This window comes from Emericellopsis atlantica (assembly GCF_019669845.1).
Source record: "Emericellopsis atlantica unplaced genomic scaffold F5Z01scaffold_11, whole genome shotgun sequence".
In the NCBI taxonomy this organism is placed as follows: Eukaryota; Fungi; Ascomycota; class Sordariomycetes; order Hypocreales; family Bionectriaceae; genus Emericellopsis; species Emericellopsis atlantica.
Genome location: NW_025764713.1, coordinates 167,679 through 183,754, shown reverse-complemented (window position 1 = coordinate 183,754; position 16,076 = coordinate 167,679). Strand labels below are relative to the sequence as shown.

General features: G+C 55.3%; 5 protein-coding genes across 5 annotated transcripts; 3 read left to right on the top strand and 2 right to left on the bottom strand.

The window, feature by feature from the left end:
* Positions 1-1,294: 1,294 nt before the first annotated feature.
* On the bottom strand, positions 1,295-2,795 carry F5Z01DRAFT_681009 (peptidase M24, structural domain-containing protein; the record flags this gene model as incomplete). The annotated part of the gene is made up of 4 exons (XM_046265644.1): positions 1,295-1,467; positions 1,535-2,335; positions 2,397-2,585; positions 2,774-2,795. 4 exons carry the CDS (start codon positions 2,793-2,795, stop codon positions 1,295-1,297), a joined length of 1,185 nt encoding a protein of 394 aa, XP_046118859.1.
* A 927-nt stretch (positions 2,796-3,722) lies between these two features.
* On the top strand, positions 3,723-6,476 carry F5Z01DRAFT_653403 (SWI-SNF complex subunit). Its single transcript, XM_046263359.1, has 2 exons — positions 3,723-5,858; positions 5,919-6,476. The coding sequence occupies exons 1-2, from the start codon at positions 4,038-4,040 to the stop codon at positions 6,210-6,212; spliced, it is 2,115 nt and encodes a 704-aa protein (XP_046118858.1). The 5' UTR covers positions 3,723-4,037; the 3' UTR covers positions 6,213-6,476.
* Positions 6,477-11,302, bottom strand: F5Z01DRAFT_653401 (putative SPO76 protein). The gene is made up of 2 exons (XM_046263358.1): positions 7,123-11,302; positions 6,477-7,067 (listed from the first exon to the last, which is right to left on the bottom strand). The coding sequence occupies exons 1-2, from the start codon at positions 10,984-10,986 to the stop codon at positions 6,723-6,725; spliced, it is 4,209 nt and encodes a 1,402-aa protein (XP_046118857.1). The 5' UTR covers positions 10,987-11,302; the 3' UTR covers positions 6,477-6,722.
* A 1,673-nt stretch (positions 11,303-12,975) lies between these two features.
* Positions 12,976-13,660, top strand: F5Z01DRAFT_673485 (uncharacterized protein; the record flags this gene model as incomplete). The annotated part of the gene is made up of 4 exons (XM_046264945.1): positions 12,976-13,085; positions 13,173-13,284; positions 13,363-13,417; positions 13,479-13,660. The coding sequence occupies 4 exons, from the start codon at positions 12,976-12,978 to the stop codon at positions 13,658-13,660; spliced, it is 459 nt and encodes a 152-aa protein (XP_046118856.1).
* A 360-nt stretch (positions 13,661-14,020) lies between these two features.
* On the top strand, positions 14,021-15,991 carry F5Z01DRAFT_61158 (uncharacterized protein). Its single transcript, XM_046260781.1, has 6 exons — positions 14,021-14,216; positions 14,281-14,532; positions 14,674-14,722; positions 14,779-14,955; positions 15,007-15,136; positions 15,187-15,991. The coding sequence occupies exons 1-6, from the start codon at positions 14,166-14,168 to the stop codon at positions 15,824-15,826; spliced, it is 1,299 nt and encodes a 432-aa protein (XP_046118855.1). The 5' UTR covers positions 14,021-14,165; the 3' UTR covers positions 15,827-15,991.
* The last annotated feature ends 85 nt before the right edge of the window (positions 15,992-16,076 follow it).

Here is a 16,076-nt window from a genome sequence, read left to right as displayed (position 1 = left end):
TGAGACCAAGAGTGAATCACGATACTTGCGAGGAGAGTAACTTCACGACATGACGAGACTGACAGTCAGGGCATCGCGTGGACGCTGCATCGACTTCAAGGCAGACGACGCCGTACTGTATGTCCCGTGCCACCACCCTCAAGCCATAAGGCTGGCAAGAGTTTGGTCGGAAACCTTGCAGATAAGGAGGGCGGACTGGACTCTGCTGCATGTGCAGCCTACGCTCATCGAGCACGACGCAAGACAATAATAGTAGCCTCGCATGGCCAAATACTCTTACAGCGAGTCCCTCCTCAACAGAAATGAAACTCCTCAAACTCTTCACCCGCTGCTGGATCGCAACGCCTCCAAACAGACTTTGTGTCCCATGACCCCCTGATCCACCCAAGACCGAATCTCTGTTTCCGGACCCCCTTTAGTCACAGCTGGATGCCAGTGCTCCTGAAAGACAAGGCAGAGAGACAGGCTGCCAGGCACATGCAAAAGGTGCACGCTATGAGCGGCACGAAGACAGGTAAAGTTTTGGCGAGAAGCATCGAGATGCCCCCCCCCCCCCCCCAATGGTCACAATCATCCGGCTGATGATGGCCGCTTCAGTCATCGTTCACGTCATGCAGATAGCACAGATACCTGAGCCTTGGCTGACTGACTCACTCTCAAAATACTGGCTGCCCCTTTATCCCCCTAGCGCGCACGCGCTCCCAGCCATCCGCATTGCCGTCGATTACTGACGGTCCTTGAGCGTCTTGTTTGGCATTTTGAGCGTGGAATCGGTGGGATGATAATCGGCATGCTGCTTTTCCTCATTATAACTGGGCTGGGATGACCGGGCGGCGATGCCTTGCGCGCATTGATGATGCGAGCGTTAATATCGCAAGTTTTCAGTTTTCACACCAGCGTCCAGTCCTGACTCTCGACGCCTCACCTATGCACGTCGCCCAGTGAGGCTACTGGTTTCCAGCCACGACTTGATCATCACAGCGCGCATGCCTGAATTCTTCTTTAATAGCGATAAAAAGTCTGTCAAATATTCATTCATGTCCTCGCTGCTGGCTAAAGGGTTGAGAGGTCTTCACGGCCCCGCTTCGACCGCGATTTGCTTGTGGATCGCGAGACCGACGCACCTTCACAACGAGGCATTTCCATCGCGGTGCCATCTCTGCATTCGAGCCGGGCTAGCTAGCTACCCGCAGGACGAGCAGCTCAGCAGACGACTCAAACAGCTGGTATCAACCCTCTCGAGCTCCCTCAGCACGCACAAACAGATGAATATTCCAGCTCCTCATTTGACCGTTTAAGCCTCCGTCTTGGCGGCCTTCTTCTTGTTCTTCTTGCCCGTGTTGCGGGCAAGGGGCTGCTCAAGGATCTTGAGCACTTCCTCGTCGGTGATCTTCTTGTCAGACTGGTACTTGCTCTCATCAAAGGGAGCGGGCCCGCCGAGCTTGGTCAAACCGTTCTTGCTGATCGCTGTGTTCTTCGTCAGTCCTGTAGCCTACACACCCTCGGAAATGGATGAGCTCCGATTTTCACTTACAGACAGTGGTCAACAAACGAGCGACAGGGGCATCCTCCTTGTCGCCAACGAGCTCGTACTGCCTGAACACGTTGCCGCGCACGCACTCGACGGCGCCGGCCTTGGCATCGCGCTCATCCTCGAGCTGGCGCAGGGAGAAGGGGAAGGTACCAAACTTCTTCTGGACCTCGGACAGGACCTTGCGCGAGGTAGGACGCTTCAGGCCGTAGGTCTGGAGTGTACGGCGGTGCAGCGTCGCGCGGTCATCGAGCTTCTTGACCTTGCCCGATCCCAAGCTCACGCCCATCTCGACACCCCAAACCTCGGGGGCCTCGGGGACACCGTCGCCCTTGGTGCCCTCGGCCGGGGCCAGCACAATCTTCTTGGCACCCTCGATTTCGTTGCGGTCAAACAGCCATGAGGTTGTGCTCTCAACGAGCTTGACTTCGTAGGCGTCGCACACCTTCTCCAGCAGCTGTGTGATCTTGCTCTGCGTGGGAGCCTTTTGCGCGGCCGCCTTGGCCTTCTCCTCATCAGTACCCTGAGCGAGAGTGCCAGGAGGGATCATCAAGCGTAGGAGAAGCTCGTTAGCATAGTGGGTGGCGAGGGCCAGGTCGGCTTCGCGGCCGGTGATGGCCCCCTCTTTGCCCGCGAACACAGTGTCGCAGACAATGACACCAAAGCCGTCAATCTGCGCACCGAGCTGGATCTTGATCGCCTCGCCTTCCTTGATCTCACGCGCGGCCTCGGCCTCGTCCGAGCTTAGGGGAGTGTAGGGTGTGACATATGACGAGGGGGACACAGTCGTGGGGTGCGCAAAGCCTGAGCACGTGCGTCGTCAGTACAGATCGTTCCGTTGTCTCGTCCTGGGGAGCGCACATACCCTTGGTGACCTTCTTTCCACGGTAGACCTTGCCGACCTCCTCTGCGAGGATGTCATCGCCCTTTTGGCAGATCTCAGCGAACTTGGCGCCCGGCACGCATAGCTTCGCAACCTCTGCAAGGACCTTCTCGGAGATCTGACCGGCGGTCTTGTACTTGGTGAGGGTATCGGGGTTCTTGAGGGTGTAATCTAGCGAGGCACAGATGTCAGCCCAGGCTTCTTCATCCTCTCTCAAGCGGTATTGGGCTGTCTGGGGCCGCTGGTCGTCCATGACGCGGGAACCGTTGTAGGTTGGGACTTGGCGGGGTAGTTCAGGCACCGCGATGAGGGGCAGCGCAATCTCCAAGCGGAAGTTGTCTGTGTTCTGCGAGACATACCAATCTCCTGAGCTTCGGACATGATGGCGATTGTGTGATTGGGGACGTGGTAGAGCTATCGTGTGTCCCTGCTGGGTTTTTTTCGCGGTTGGGAGGGAGTTGTGGGGTGGGAGGATGAGGCGGGAGCAATGAAGTGACGAAAATGGACTCGACTGGAGCTTTGGCTCGAGGCAGTGTGGAGGGGCCTTTTTTGAGGTCCACGCTACTAAGTACCTTACCTACGTACTACACCTGGTCCATGTCCTGGGCTGCCTTGTGCCGTCATTGCTTCACTGACGATGTCCTGTACGTATCGCCAATGATTCTCGGGAAATTCAAAGTGATCCCTGAGCAGTTGGAGAGCGTGTTGTTGGTCTCGGCCTTGTGTTGAGCTGAAATAGCCGACGGCGACGACGGGTTTCCTTTGCGGCAATGTGGAATGCACAAAACGCATTGTCTAGACGTGCAGAGCTATTGTGCGAGCTGAGTCTAGTAGGTAGAATCCGGCTACTTGTGCTGTGTGTCTGTCTTTATTTATTTATCCTCAGTATCAACATACATCTGTGTGTGCCAGACTCAATGCAATGACAAGCTCTGGTCCCTCGTGATTGTTTTCCACATTGGCTTCCACCGTGGGCATAATAGCACACTGACGGCCATGACTACCCGTGCAGTGACATGCCACTCATCTCAAACATGAGAAATGAATATAGACCCAACGTTAACAGATACTCATAAGTTTCCGGTCCCTGTCATAACCTCTACTTAGAAAGCGCACACATCCCAATCGGCCGTAGTACGTACTCAAATTCGGCTGTTTACGGCTACCCTAGACACACCGCAAGCTCATGATGGATGGAAGACCCACATTAGAGACTGACGCGCTCTAATTGGCCAGGTTGCCAGGCTGTCCAGCTACTCGATCTACGGCCGCAAACGCAGCTTCGGTGCGGTAGACCTACATCCGCACTATCAGGTCTGTCGTCCTTCTCCTGTAGCGACAGCAGACTGCATCAAAGTCGCGAAGCGCAACACGACAGCCGCATCCAGCCAAGCCACCACGACCCCGAACACCCGCATTTTCTCCATACGCGCGAGACGAGGACTCACTCCGTGTACAAACTCTCGATAATTGGCAAACACCCTTCAGCGCGCCCATTGACTGTTGCGCACGAAGCGCTAACCCGTCGCGGCGAGGACGCGCGACCGAGGTGATCAGCGAAGTCTCGATATCAACCACGCCACGTCGCAACGCGACCCCGGCAGGCACGACCATCACGGCAGGATGGCCGAAGAACCCATCAAGGCAGCTGGCGAGGCATCGCGGGGCGAGGACAATGGAAGTCAGAAAGCGTCCTCATCATCCTCGCCAGACGAAGCGAAGCAGATTGGGATACCAGTCCGCACCAAGGAGTCGCTCAACGAGTTGATGATCGAGCGCTACACGCAGCGTGATCAGCTGGCAGCTGCTGCCCTGAGCGATCACTTGGAGAAGACCAAGGAATACATGAATGATTTGCGCTTGACGGTACAAGACTACAAGGCACTCCGCACCGAATACCGACCCTACTTCCCACCAGCAAAACTTTTCGGAGAAGGCTACAATGGCTACGGCAACGGCTACACCGAGTTTCAGCATCCGAGAATCGTCTACCCGAGCCAGAAGCCTCGCAAAGGTGGCGCGAAGCAGACCCCAGCCTTGAAGTACAAGCGCAAGGATATGCTGAAGCAGGCCGAACAGCATGAGGAGCTTGTTCCGATACGGTTGGAGGTGGAGTGGGACAAGGTGCGATTACGAGATACCTTTACCTGGAACCTGCACGACCGATTGATTCACGTGGAGCTGTTCGCGTCGCAGCTGGTGGAAGACATGGGCCTCAAACCACCGGCGCTCCAACCAGTCTATGAGCAGGTTGTCCAGCAGATGCGCGAGCAGCTCAATGACTTCTACCCCCTAGTCTACTCGGAGGAGGACGCCCTGGATCCGGAGCTACCATATTCGGCCTACAAAAACGACGAGATGCGCATACTCATCAAGCTGAACATCACGATCGGCCAGCATACCCTCGTGGACCAGTTTGAATGGGACATCAACAACCATCACAATTCGCCAGAGGATTTCGCTTCCGCCATGACCCGAGATCTTGCCCTTAGTGGGGAATTTACCACTGCCATTGCACACTGCATCCACGAGCAATCCCAATTGTTCGTACGGAGTCTCTACAGTGTAGGGCATCCCTTTGACGGGAGGCCTGTGGAAGATCCGGATCTGGTCAACGCCTTCCTCCAGACGCCTTTACCACAGGTATTCCGCCCAATGCAACAAGCCAAAGACTATGCACCATACCTGTACGAACTTACCGACGCCGACCTGGACCGAAACGAGACGATTCTCTCCCGCGAGCAGAGGCGACAGAAGCGCTCTATCAACCGGCGAGGCGGCCCTCAACTGCCAGATCTCAAGGAGAGACAGAGGACGATCCGCACCATGGTTGTTTCGCAGACATTACCCGGCGGCGCCCCCAATGTTGAGGAGAGCAGATTGTACAAGTCAGCGGCACGGACAAAGAAACGTTATCCACGTGATGGCGAGGTTTCCGACTCGGAAGAGAGCGACGACTCGGCACCTGAATCGCCAGCACCAACATCATTCCTGGCGCAGGGCACGGCTCGTACTAGAGGTATGCGCGGCGCTGCTTCTGCAGCCGCCCAGCGGATGGCCAACCTGGGTCGCTCCGAAACACCGGACGCCGGGAGCATTGCGCACCACCACGAGACGCGTACCTCACGCCGCTTCAGAGAGGAGACAGAGGAGCCTGCGCACTTGTGGGTCACGGTCAAGTTCAACAACCGGCCGAGGTTTCAGCGCGTCCTGCGCGGCGACTATCGTGACTTGAAGGCGCCGTCAGAACACCAGACACCTGTCCCGCCCCCGATGCATACGAGAGCGCCCAGCACGTCGAGCAACTCGAGATCCATGCCGCCCCCCTCAACACCCACCTCGGCGACGCCTCAGCCGTCGACACCAGCGTACTCTTTCCCGCAAGGCCAGATTGGCCGCATTCCCGCTCCACCTGTGGCGCAAGGTCAGCCTCAACCACCAGCCGTAAGTTCTGCTCTATGAAGGATCGCGCGGTAACGGCGAATACTGACAAGACCAATCCAGCCGCCACCACCAGAGTGGCTCGTCAAAGCTCTGAAGGACCTCCAAAAGGACTATCCAGACGACCTCTTTGAAGCTGTCATGAAGTACTCCTACCTAGACCCCATAACCGAGGTGCCTCTACCGGCAGGACCGCACCCTCCAGGCGTCAAGTATGCCTGGCTTCCCCGCATCCGTTGCAAGGACTGTCCTAGCAAGCTTTACACGCCTGGTCCGGACCAGACAGCGCAGAAGTTCGAGGCGCATCTGAAGTTTTCGAGCCACAGGGCGCTGGTCAAACAACGCATCGAGGGATAGTCTCTCCGCTGCACACGGTCCAGTAAACGGCGATGAAAAAAAAAAAAAAAGAGTGTTGTGGCAGGAAGGGTGTGCCTTTGTATGGATATGCGGCTGTTTCGGCTCTAGGTATATATCAGGGTTTCCTTGCAGGAGTTTTCGGTGGCTAGCTGGGGTGTTGTTGACTTGCTACTACGAGTTGGCTTTTTCTTTTTTCCCCCAACTGTTCTTGTATACCGCGAGATTTTATGCATAGAGGCGGCTTTATAGCTGGACAAGAAGAAATGTTCATTGCTATTGCTTTCATCCATCGGAGCCTGTGATCCTGTGCAGTCCAAGGAGACAAAAAGAAAGCCCATTGCGAAATCCACAAGATGTTTGGGTATTTTCAAAACCAAAACAAGACACAAGAAGTACATCGTCGTCCCACACAGCCATCACTGCTCCCACATGACGATGGAGGATGCTATGTACGTACGGACCTCAAAGATAGGGATCCTAGCGTGCATATTACTATACTTTTCGGCTGCCTCAATCCAGGCCAGACTCCTCCGCATCAGAACCGGACCCTGACTCCTCGTCTGACGCAGCGTCTGAACCATCTCCCATCTCAGCATCGTCGTCTTCCTCGTCAGCCTCTTTGTAACTGGTTGTTGGCGCAGCGGCACGCCCACTTCGCCTTCGCTCCGACAGAGGAATCGTTGGCCTCTCCGCTTTCGATGGGGTTGTGCTCGTCGTCTTCTTCTTCTTAGGCTTGGATGACGACGACTTGGGTTTAGCCTTTGTGCTTGACTTTTCGCGGATCACGGTGCTGATCTGGCTCTTTGCCTTCTTGCCACTGGGCCGATCCGACGAGTCTGTAGCTGACTTGCGTTTCTGATAACAGTTAGTGAAAGTGCGCACATGCCATGTCAATGATGCTTGAACAAACCTTCTTCCGCTCGAGAGACTTCAACAAGTCATCGAGCCTCTCGTCAAGTTCCTCGGGAATGTATTGCTTGGTGGCGATCTCGTGTGCGACTTCGCTCGACGGCAAGGGCACGTAAAGGCCTGCGGGCAGACCAACCTTGTCCGGCCACGCTTGGAAGCTCCAGTTGCGTCTCTCCTGAAACTTGCGAATCAACGTCTGTGCTAGATCGCTGATCGTGTACAAGCTATCGCTATCATCAGGACTGAGGATATCTCGAGTCTGCTTCACCCGCTCGGCATATTTGTAAATGTGCGAGATGTTGTTCTCACGGGCTACCGTGTCCAGGTAGAAAAGGATGTACTTTGAAAAATCAAGGAGGTCCTCCAGCGCGGGGCTGTAGTCAGGATGATGCGCCAAGAGCGGGATCAACCTCCCAATCATGGCCTCCATGACAGTCCTCTTGTTGTCGGCGTAGTACAGAGCTCGAGCCCGGAGCCACGTCTCGACTTTGATTCTGACATCGGCCACGGGCTCAAATGCCGCAATGAACAGCATCGTGTAGAAGCGAGGTCGCAAGCTGTCAGCCTGGAGATACTTCTGGAGTTTTTCCATAAAGCGTCGCCTCGCTTGCAGCTCACTGTCTTGCACAAGCTCGGCAAGCTTGTTGAAATTGGCCGGATCCAACTGGTCGTCGTATTTCTTGACCCTGCACATTTTGAGTACGCATTGGCCGGCGAGCAGGCGAAGGCGCTTCTTGTGGTGGAGTGGTGTGTTTTTCGATTTGCAGAATTCGCCCTCTTCCACTACAAAGACCATGAGGAGCTTGAGCAGAGCTTTCCCCCTGGTTTCTGCCCCCTCGTCATCGGCGGTTGCCAGAGCCCTGTTGACCAGCAGTTTCATTGCGAGTGACTTGGCTTGAATCTCTTCATCCATGTCGGGGTCATTAACCCAGCTTGCATCATCTTCTTCTGCAGGCTTTCTTACTTGGCGGAGAACGTCCTTGACTGCCACTCTGTCGATATTCTCGTCCTCGTCTGCCGTGACTTCTGGTACCAGCCGCTGCAAATGACACAGAGTTTGCAGCTTGTTGAGGAAGTTAGGTGTGCCGAAATCGAGACCTTTCGCCGCTTTCTTGACCAGATTTGTGGCTGTGACTCGGCCCTTGTCGTCATCTTTGCTTAGAATCAGGTTGACCGCATACTTGGCAGACTTGTGTGGCCGCCCATAAAGAGCGTAGTTCATCAGTGTTTGTGTGAATGCCTTGTCCACCTCGACTTCTTCGGGGTACTGCTTCGCATAGGAGGAGTATGCTTTGAGCATGTCCATGACTCCGGGATCGTTGGACTTTGTAGCAGACGGCGCTTGTTCGACAATGGACGTGCGCAGTTCGGCCGAATGGGCCTTGAAAAGCGCTGGGTTGCGCGCCGATAGCTCATTGAGCACGGCATGCGCTGTGGCCGCCAATTTGTTGTTCTCGTCCTTTGAAGTGTCCATGATCGTGGTGAGGTGACTCCGGTTGAACATGAGGGAGCTTGCGCGATATAGAATGGCGAGCAACGTCTCTGCAATAGTCCCTGCCGACCCCCCCTGAATCTTCGATATGAGCTCATGGATGGAGCGTCTGACTTTCTGAAAGTCGCTTTCCGACTCTACCGCAAACTTGAGCAGCTGATACGCCCGTCTGTCGTTCATTTTCGCAAACTTTTGCAAGTCGCCGCGGACCTTGACCGCGTCTGGGAACTGCTGAGCCATCCAGTCGATAGCCTGGCCCAGTAGCTTCTTGACGTTGGTCGCGTCCCCTTCAGACACGCCACCATTGTATGCCTCGCAGTGCTTGATATACGCCGCCACAGCCACTGCGAACTGGGTCTGCCGTACCTGCATGGCCCAAAACGCCTTCATCGAACTCGGGTTGAGTGACTTGAGCATGAGCAGAATCCTTTCAGCGCGCAGTGCATCTTGCTCAGCGGTCGGAAGAGCCACCTTCTTGTCTGAGGATGCTGAAGACCCATGCTTGTTCTTCACTTGCGGGTACTTGAGGGGGATTAGACACTCGAACAGCACCCGGTCCAGGAGCAGGTTGACTTCCAGGTCATTCGCGTAGAAAGCGCTGATAATCTTGTTCGGAACCCCTTCTAGGCATGCAGTCACAGCTTCCTGACCATCCGCGATTTCGCCAGCGCCAACCGCCCAGAGCTTAGCCAGGAGAATGGTGGCTTCCACACGAACTGCGACCTTTTTGTCACGTATCCTGTCGGCCAGCGTCGCCAGGATGGAGGTTTCGTCGCCATCAACACCGCCGAACGCTCCTAGTTTCAGGACGATGTCTCTGAACCCGAGGAGCTCGACGGCTTTGACGGCGGCTAGACGGACCTTCTCCTCACTGTCAGAGAGCTTGGCGTGCAGGGTCTGAAGGAGCTCCTTCTCTTCGACCGGGTTGAGACCTAGGCCACCAGCTGAGGTCGAGAGGATGCGCCCCACGGCCGTAACCCAGATGGCGCGGATGCTGGCACTCTTGTCAAAGCGTCTGCCCACAAAGCTGCGATAGGCGCTGTGGTGCGTCTGGATGAACGAGAATGGTGACTGGGGAGTGGTCAACGCGTTCGGCGCATATGTTGTAGCAGGCTCATCCATCAAGCGCACAGGAGGGTGCACTGCCGCGTCCCGTATGGGGGAAGGGGGGAGTCCAGCAGCACCAACGCCTGCAATCATGTCGCCGATGGTTTCTGTCGCGACCTGCCGCAGGTGCAGATTGTCGGCGCTCAGCTCAGCCTCGACCTGCTGGACGACGTTTGACAGGATGGATGGCGCTGCACGCCACAGTTCGCGAATCAGGATGTGTGCGCGTTCCAGGTTCTTGATGTCGTCGTCTGAAGGGCCCGAATCTCCTGCAGGCTCGCCATCGTCCGAATCGCCATCGTGTTTGTGGCCATTTGGTGCTGTTGCGAATCGAGAGGCGCTCAGGATAACGTCGCCGAAATATTGACTAACATATCGAGCCAACTTGTCAGGGCAACCATTGCAGATGTTCTTGGCAATCGTGTAGGCGGGCGGCTCGGACTTCGGCAGTAGCGTAGCCTGGTTCTGGCTGTGCTCTTTGTTTCGGGAGCCGCCAGGTGGAAGGGCTCGGAGGAACTGCGTCAAGACGGAATCAATCATTGCCGGAGGGACACTGCCCGGGGCCTCATCGATGAGTAGAATGAGCGCCTCCGTCAAATGTGTGACGACATCCTTGGGCAGCTGCTCACCGGCTTTCGCCTTTGCGCTGTTCTCGACACCGTCGAATGTTGTGTTGAAGAGCCGTACCGTCAAGTCATCGCCTCCCGGCACCTCGTTCAGCAAGAGAAGACTCTTGACTTCGGTCAGGGACGTCAACACATGCTTGTTCTGCGTTTTCCACGGGTTGGTCGGGTCGAATAGCGCAGGGATAATGCTGCCGATAAAGAGTGTAAATATCAATTTGAGTTGATCCGCTGTGAAGGGGGCTTCTGGGACATGGAGGCGTAGGATGTCCACCAGACAGCAAGCTGTGTATGCTCTGACTCCCTTGTCCTTGTGTTGCAATAAATTCCGGTGCGCCAATGCAGCAGAGACTTCGCTCAATGACTCGAGATTGACTCCTTCCTGGTCGTAATCGGCCAGCTCTTCCGACAACTTTTCCAGCCGACTTATGAGGGTTCCCACTGCAATTGGCCTCGCGGGCCGCCATGTGAGCTCCTCGTCGAACTTGAGAGATGGGGCGTCTTCATCATTGTCCGCCTCTTCGGGTTCTGGAGAGGCGATCTCTTCCAGCTCTGATGAATCCTGATCTTCCTCTTGTTGTGGAGGCGATTCCACGACTGGCTCTTGGGCCTTTTTGTTTCGCGTTCGACGACCCGGCGCCATCGTCGCCGGTTTTGTGTGCTTTGCTACGCTGGGATGCGCGGATCCCGATGATGCAGGTCACGGTTTGGGTCGCGGTCGCGGTTGAGGTCGAGGTCGAGGTTGCGGTTAGGATTACCAAGTGGCGGGGCGAAGGGTCAACGCGTGGTGAGCTCGAACGTGGTTCGGGGGTGACGAGAGGCGACTGGCCTCGTACACTGGAAATAGGCAATAAATATGGGCGTTCAATGCGACTCCAATGCTAACTGAGTAATTGGAGGGGAGTGCTGCCTTTGGCAAGCAAGTAAATAGGCAGAGGAGACCAAGCTGGCAATGGGAGATCAAGTGATGCTATAATAATTACGCGACGCGACAGGAGCTCCAGTCGAGGCGCGCATCAGCAGTGCTAGCCTACCCGGTACCTGGGAGACTGGTCTACCCCCACTTTCGATCGACTGCATGTGGTCACTGAACTCCTCCATCACTCGCCTCTTGAACAGTACATGTACATTGATGCGCCGCGACACAGTCAATCCAGCATCAATTGGACTCTGGTACGAATCCAAAGACGGCTGGACTGGAGGTGCCCGTGTCTACTCATACCACTTCGATTGACGAGACTTGCCATTGAAGTGAGTTTAAGGTACGATACATGGCTGGGCAACCAAGCCTACCCTGTAGAGAGCAGCTCCTCCGCCATAGAGCAGAAGCTATCGGCCGATGGCGCTTGGATCAGGAATTATTCTCGGGTGCTGATTTGGGCAGGATCAATAGGTATAATATTAACCATGTCAGCCCCATGCATGAGTCGGTGGCAGGTCCCGGATCGCCCAGTCTGAATCCTGATGACGCTGGCAATCCACACGCATGCTACTGAAGCGGTAGGTCCCGGATCTGCATCCCGGCCTTGTCGAACTCTTCTGAAAACGGCGATCGTGTGTATTCCCCAGATCCAACACTGCGTCTATTTAGTCAGATACTGATTCATTCAGACCAGCAACAAGGGCGCGTTTGAGGAGCTGGCTTGTTCGGGTTGCCGCCCCTCACAGTCTACATGTATCCATGCGCATACGCTTGGATCGAGCAAGACATCGGGAGTACTTTTACCATTCCGCTGTCGCCAAGTACTGGAATAGACTGCGTTGAACATTCCGCCGCCGCCTCCGTCTCCACACGCCCCGCGTCTCTCTTCCTTCAGTCTCGGCAGAGCCATGCTCGGCAGACCTTTCTAGAAGTTAGGCCGATACCCGGGGGCCGGGTGCTGCATAGTGCATACGGGACCGACGAGGTATGCCTCCCGAGGCATGCTACGACGCCCTTTACGGTTATCATCTCTGGTGCGTGTGAGACATCGGCTCGTCCATGAAACACCATCTCGGCATAGACATATGGTCGGTGAATACAGCATAGAACTGACGTAGCAAGAGCACAGGGTACAGCCGTTGAAGTGTGTTTGCGACTGGGCCGGTCCATGAAAGTCGGCACTGATAACTTGGATAAGCCCGTACACAACTATTTCGCAGTGCTCCATAAGACCATCCAGTGCAGAGCAAAGAAGAGAGGCTTGCCCCATCGCCTGGTGTAGCAGTCCTCGACGGTGTTCCGACCCCAGTCAGGCTGTGTTGAGCCCCTCGCCGCCATGTCCACCACTGATGGCCAGTGTGAACTGGCCGTTCTTCAGATCGATCAATCTTGGCAATCCTAATATCTGGGCATGGCGAGTCTGATGTCGAGTGTAGCATCATAGCACGCCTTGGCGGCGGGCTATAGACCTCAATGCAACATTCCTTCGTGCGAGGTAGATGCCACGTCCATCGAGGTTTCTGTCAAGAGACCGTATACTGCTTAATCTCACGAAGGAAGCAAGGGCAAGGCAACATGTATAAATAGAGGCCCGTTGTCTGCTCCAAATTCGTATCTACAAGAACTCACAGACGCTCAAACCATCCCTCGCCTTCCATACTTCACTCCAAGCTCACGCCAGTCTCAAAGACAACCAACTTCCAGTCCACCATGAAGACTAGCATCGCCATCGCCTCCGCCGCTGCCGCAAGCTCGCCGCGGCCGACTTTCTCATCTACGGAGCCGACTCGTACTCGGGTGTTGGCGGCTACAACAGCTGGGTGCGTTCCATCCTAATGTTGCTGAATCGCTGGATCTACCGTACATGATGCTGATACTTGACCCTTTCCATCTCAGTCCGGCTACAGACTCTTCCCTGGCGAACCCAACTGCAACAACGTTTGCAGCACTTACTTTATCCCCTCGGTTGACGATGCGAGCGGCAGCCGCGAGGGAATTCGCTGCCAGGGCTGTGGTGATGTAAGTCTCAAGCCAGGGACAGTTGAGGCTCCATGTCCCGTAACGACCGGATGCAGCTGACATGGCACTCCTTTGTAGGACGACCCCGACGAGGTTGAGGTCCACCTTAACGACATCCACTTTACACTCTACAGTGAGTATCTCGGCCACCGCCCCCTTTGATGTTGGCAGGACAGTATCTAACGGCGGTGTAGAGTCGGGCGGCTTCATGATGACCCCTGCGGATGGAGGCGCCCTTTTGGGCCAGTGCTTCCTCGAGTCTGACGACTACTTTGGCCCTTGCATGTGTGGCCCCGGCGACGCCAACTATGGCCAGAAGTTCATCCGCTGCGAGACAGACATCACTGCCTGGGACACCGACTACTACTACGGTTAGAAGCAGTCGAGCAAGCTGCCACGTGCCGCGGTTTGCGAGGGTTTCGCTAGGAAGCCGCACCGTTGTCCCCTCCCTACTACGTAGTTAAGCAAGTCTTTCTTCTAGCAATATTACAGCGCTTTACGTACCATACGGACTCGACAGAGCAGTTCCGTGATTGTGCCTGCACCCTTACAGGCTCATGATAAGCAGAGAACGTGCCCCCACTCCTGTCTCTGAAAGGGTACACAAGCTGTTTGTGTGCCTCACGTTGTGATTTCCCCCCTGATAATCTTGGTCATGTCACACAAAGTGGCCTGACTCGCCTCTGAGACGAACCAAGTAACAAAGCGCAAAGACAATCTTTTGATTCACCCTATTAAGCCTCTCGTGACATTGAGAAAGTATTATCACGTTCTAACTCTCCCAAAAACTAAGAGGTCGTGATGATGCCTTCTCGTCCAATCTCGACGTCCGAGGATGCTACTGAGAAGAAACTGAGCGGCCAGTGAGACTTGACACACAAATGAAAGCCACAGATCCCAGTGCTTCAAGAGTGATCCCAGTGCTATCTCAGGTACCTGTCCAACGTGAACAGCCCCCTTTCCCCCCTGTCGTGGCCCGTCTGAAGTTATCATTAGGCGACGAGTCCCTCAAGCTCAGGCAATCAACCACCGCGACGCGATGGATCATGCAAACTATGTGGCCAAAGAACAGACGAACGCTTTGTTTATCATTCGCGTTTTGCCGCTCACCTTCCCTTCTCCTTCTTTCCCCTCATCACTTACTTCTCTACGCTCGTTGCCAGGCATTCTGCATCACCGCTTCCGCTCGTTCGCAGCACCACTGTCCATCAGAGCTTCCGCTGGATCTTCATTAGGCCCTTCAGCTTTGTAAGTTGCCCTTTTCCCTTTGGTCAGTTCCAGACCCAGATGTGTACTATCATGCCTCGCGTGTGAGTCACGATCTGCCTCCCCAGCGACGCGTGCCATCACCCAATTCAACACAAACGGGTTCTGACAGGTGCCCAACAGTCAACTTTCATTCTCAGAGACACTGTTCCATCCTTGAACTCAATCACAAGTAAGTCTACTCAGATCCACGCGCTGTTCATGTTCCAATGCTAAGCGTCGATCAAGTGTCATCCATGCGAGGCCACGACCACGTCGAGCTAAAAGCCGGCGAACCACGCGAGTACATGGCGACTCGACGCACCGTTGCGAGCACCAAGCGCAGCAGCATGGCGTTTTCCATGCTCATCGCAACCTTTGTCTGTGCCGTCGGTGGCTTCCTTCTCTGCAGCAGCCTTCCCTCTCGTGCGTCAAGTGTTGCCCTTGTACTTGAGACAAATTCTAACAGATCAACAGTGGCGCTCGCTGAGTCTACACTCCTCAAGGATTCTATCAATGACCACTTCGATCCCCTGGTTGCTCGCGATGAGCCAGAGTCCGACGTCACTTCAACTCTGGTCGATGGAGGCATCATGGTCCCAATCTCGTGAGTCCCCCAGTCGGTAGACACTGTCGACAGACACTGACAACTCGTAGTACCCAGACGCAGCTCGAGACCTTTTACTCCATCAGCATGCCTGAGCCCTCGGCTACCTCGTCCTCCATGGAGGAAGATGCCTGCGCTGTTGAGGTAGTCACTCAAACGCAGACGAGGACCAATATGGTCACAGTGACGCTGTGGCCTACCCTGCCAAGCGAGGACCAGACTGTCACCGGTGACGCTTCCACTGTCACGGACCTCAACACGGAGACTGCCTACACGTCTGATACTTGTGATGCCACTGTCTCTGGCGACCCCTCGACTGTCACAGACTTCCAGACAGAGATCACCGGCTACCCCGACGTGACCGTCTCCGGCGCGCCGTCTACCGTGACCACAACCGTCACATCCATGTCCATCTTTACCACTATCACGGTGTCTGACTTGTTCTCTCCCCTCTTGCCCCCTGACGAGCCCCAGAACACCTCGGCGGCCAAGGGCGATGGCGTAATCGTCACAGGCGGGCCTCTCTACCCTACCAACGCCACCGTCATCGTCATGCCCTCGGAGGCAATGACCTACGCCCCTGTCCCCACGGTATCGCCGGTCTTTGGATCCGGCGCTGAACAGAGCAAGGCTTTCAGCAACGTCGGCGGTGCGCTGATGCTTGCTGCCGCCGTCATGTACGTGCTCTAATGGGTGCCGCACGGGCCCCTAGCTTGTACCAAGATGGTGTTCGGTAAAGGACAAGGGGTTGGTCACTGTACGAAGGAAGGAGACAAGTGTTGGTACGTTGCTACGATCATCTAGGGAAAATTGCGTGCGAGAAGGACTGTTTGGTAGTGTCATTTGGAGTGAATCTTAGGAGTCACAATCACATCAACACGTCCAAATATTGCGATTGACCGAGACAAACGTGTATCCGATGTTCACTGATCCACACCGC

Excerpts from the sequence above, each read along its gene's own strand:
- F5Z01DRAFT_653403 (XM_046263359.1), top strand. The coding sequence starts at position 4,038 with ATGGCCGAAGAACCCATCAAGGCAGCTGGCGAGGCATCGCGGGGCGAG. Across the intron at positions 5,859-5,918 it reads GTCAGCCTCAACCACCAGCC|CCGCCACCACCAGAGTGGCT; the intron begins GTAAGTTCTGCT and ends AGACCAATCCAG.
- F5Z01DRAFT_653401 (XM_046263358.1), bottom strand. The coding sequence starts at position 10,986 with ATGGCGCCGGGTCGTCGAACGCGAAACAAAAAGGCCCAAGAGCCAGTC. Across the intron at positions 7,068-7,122 it reads AGTCTCTCGAGCGGAAGAAG|AAACGCAAGTCAGCTACAGA; the intron begins GTTTGTTCAAGC and ends AACTGTTATCAG.
- F5Z01DRAFT_61158 (XM_046260781.1), top strand. The coding sequence starts at position 14,166 with ATGAAAGCCACAGATCCCAGTGCTTCAAGAGTGATCCCAGTGCTATCT. Across the intron at positions 14,217-14,280 it reads TGATCCCAGTGCTATCTCAG|GCGACGAGTCCCTCAAGCTC; the intron begins GTACCTGTCCAA and ends AGTTATCATTAG. Across the intron at positions 14,956-15,006 it reads CTGCAGCAGCCTTCCCTCTC|TGGCGCTCGCTGAGTCTACA; the intron begins GTGCGTCAAGTG and ends ACAGATCAACAG.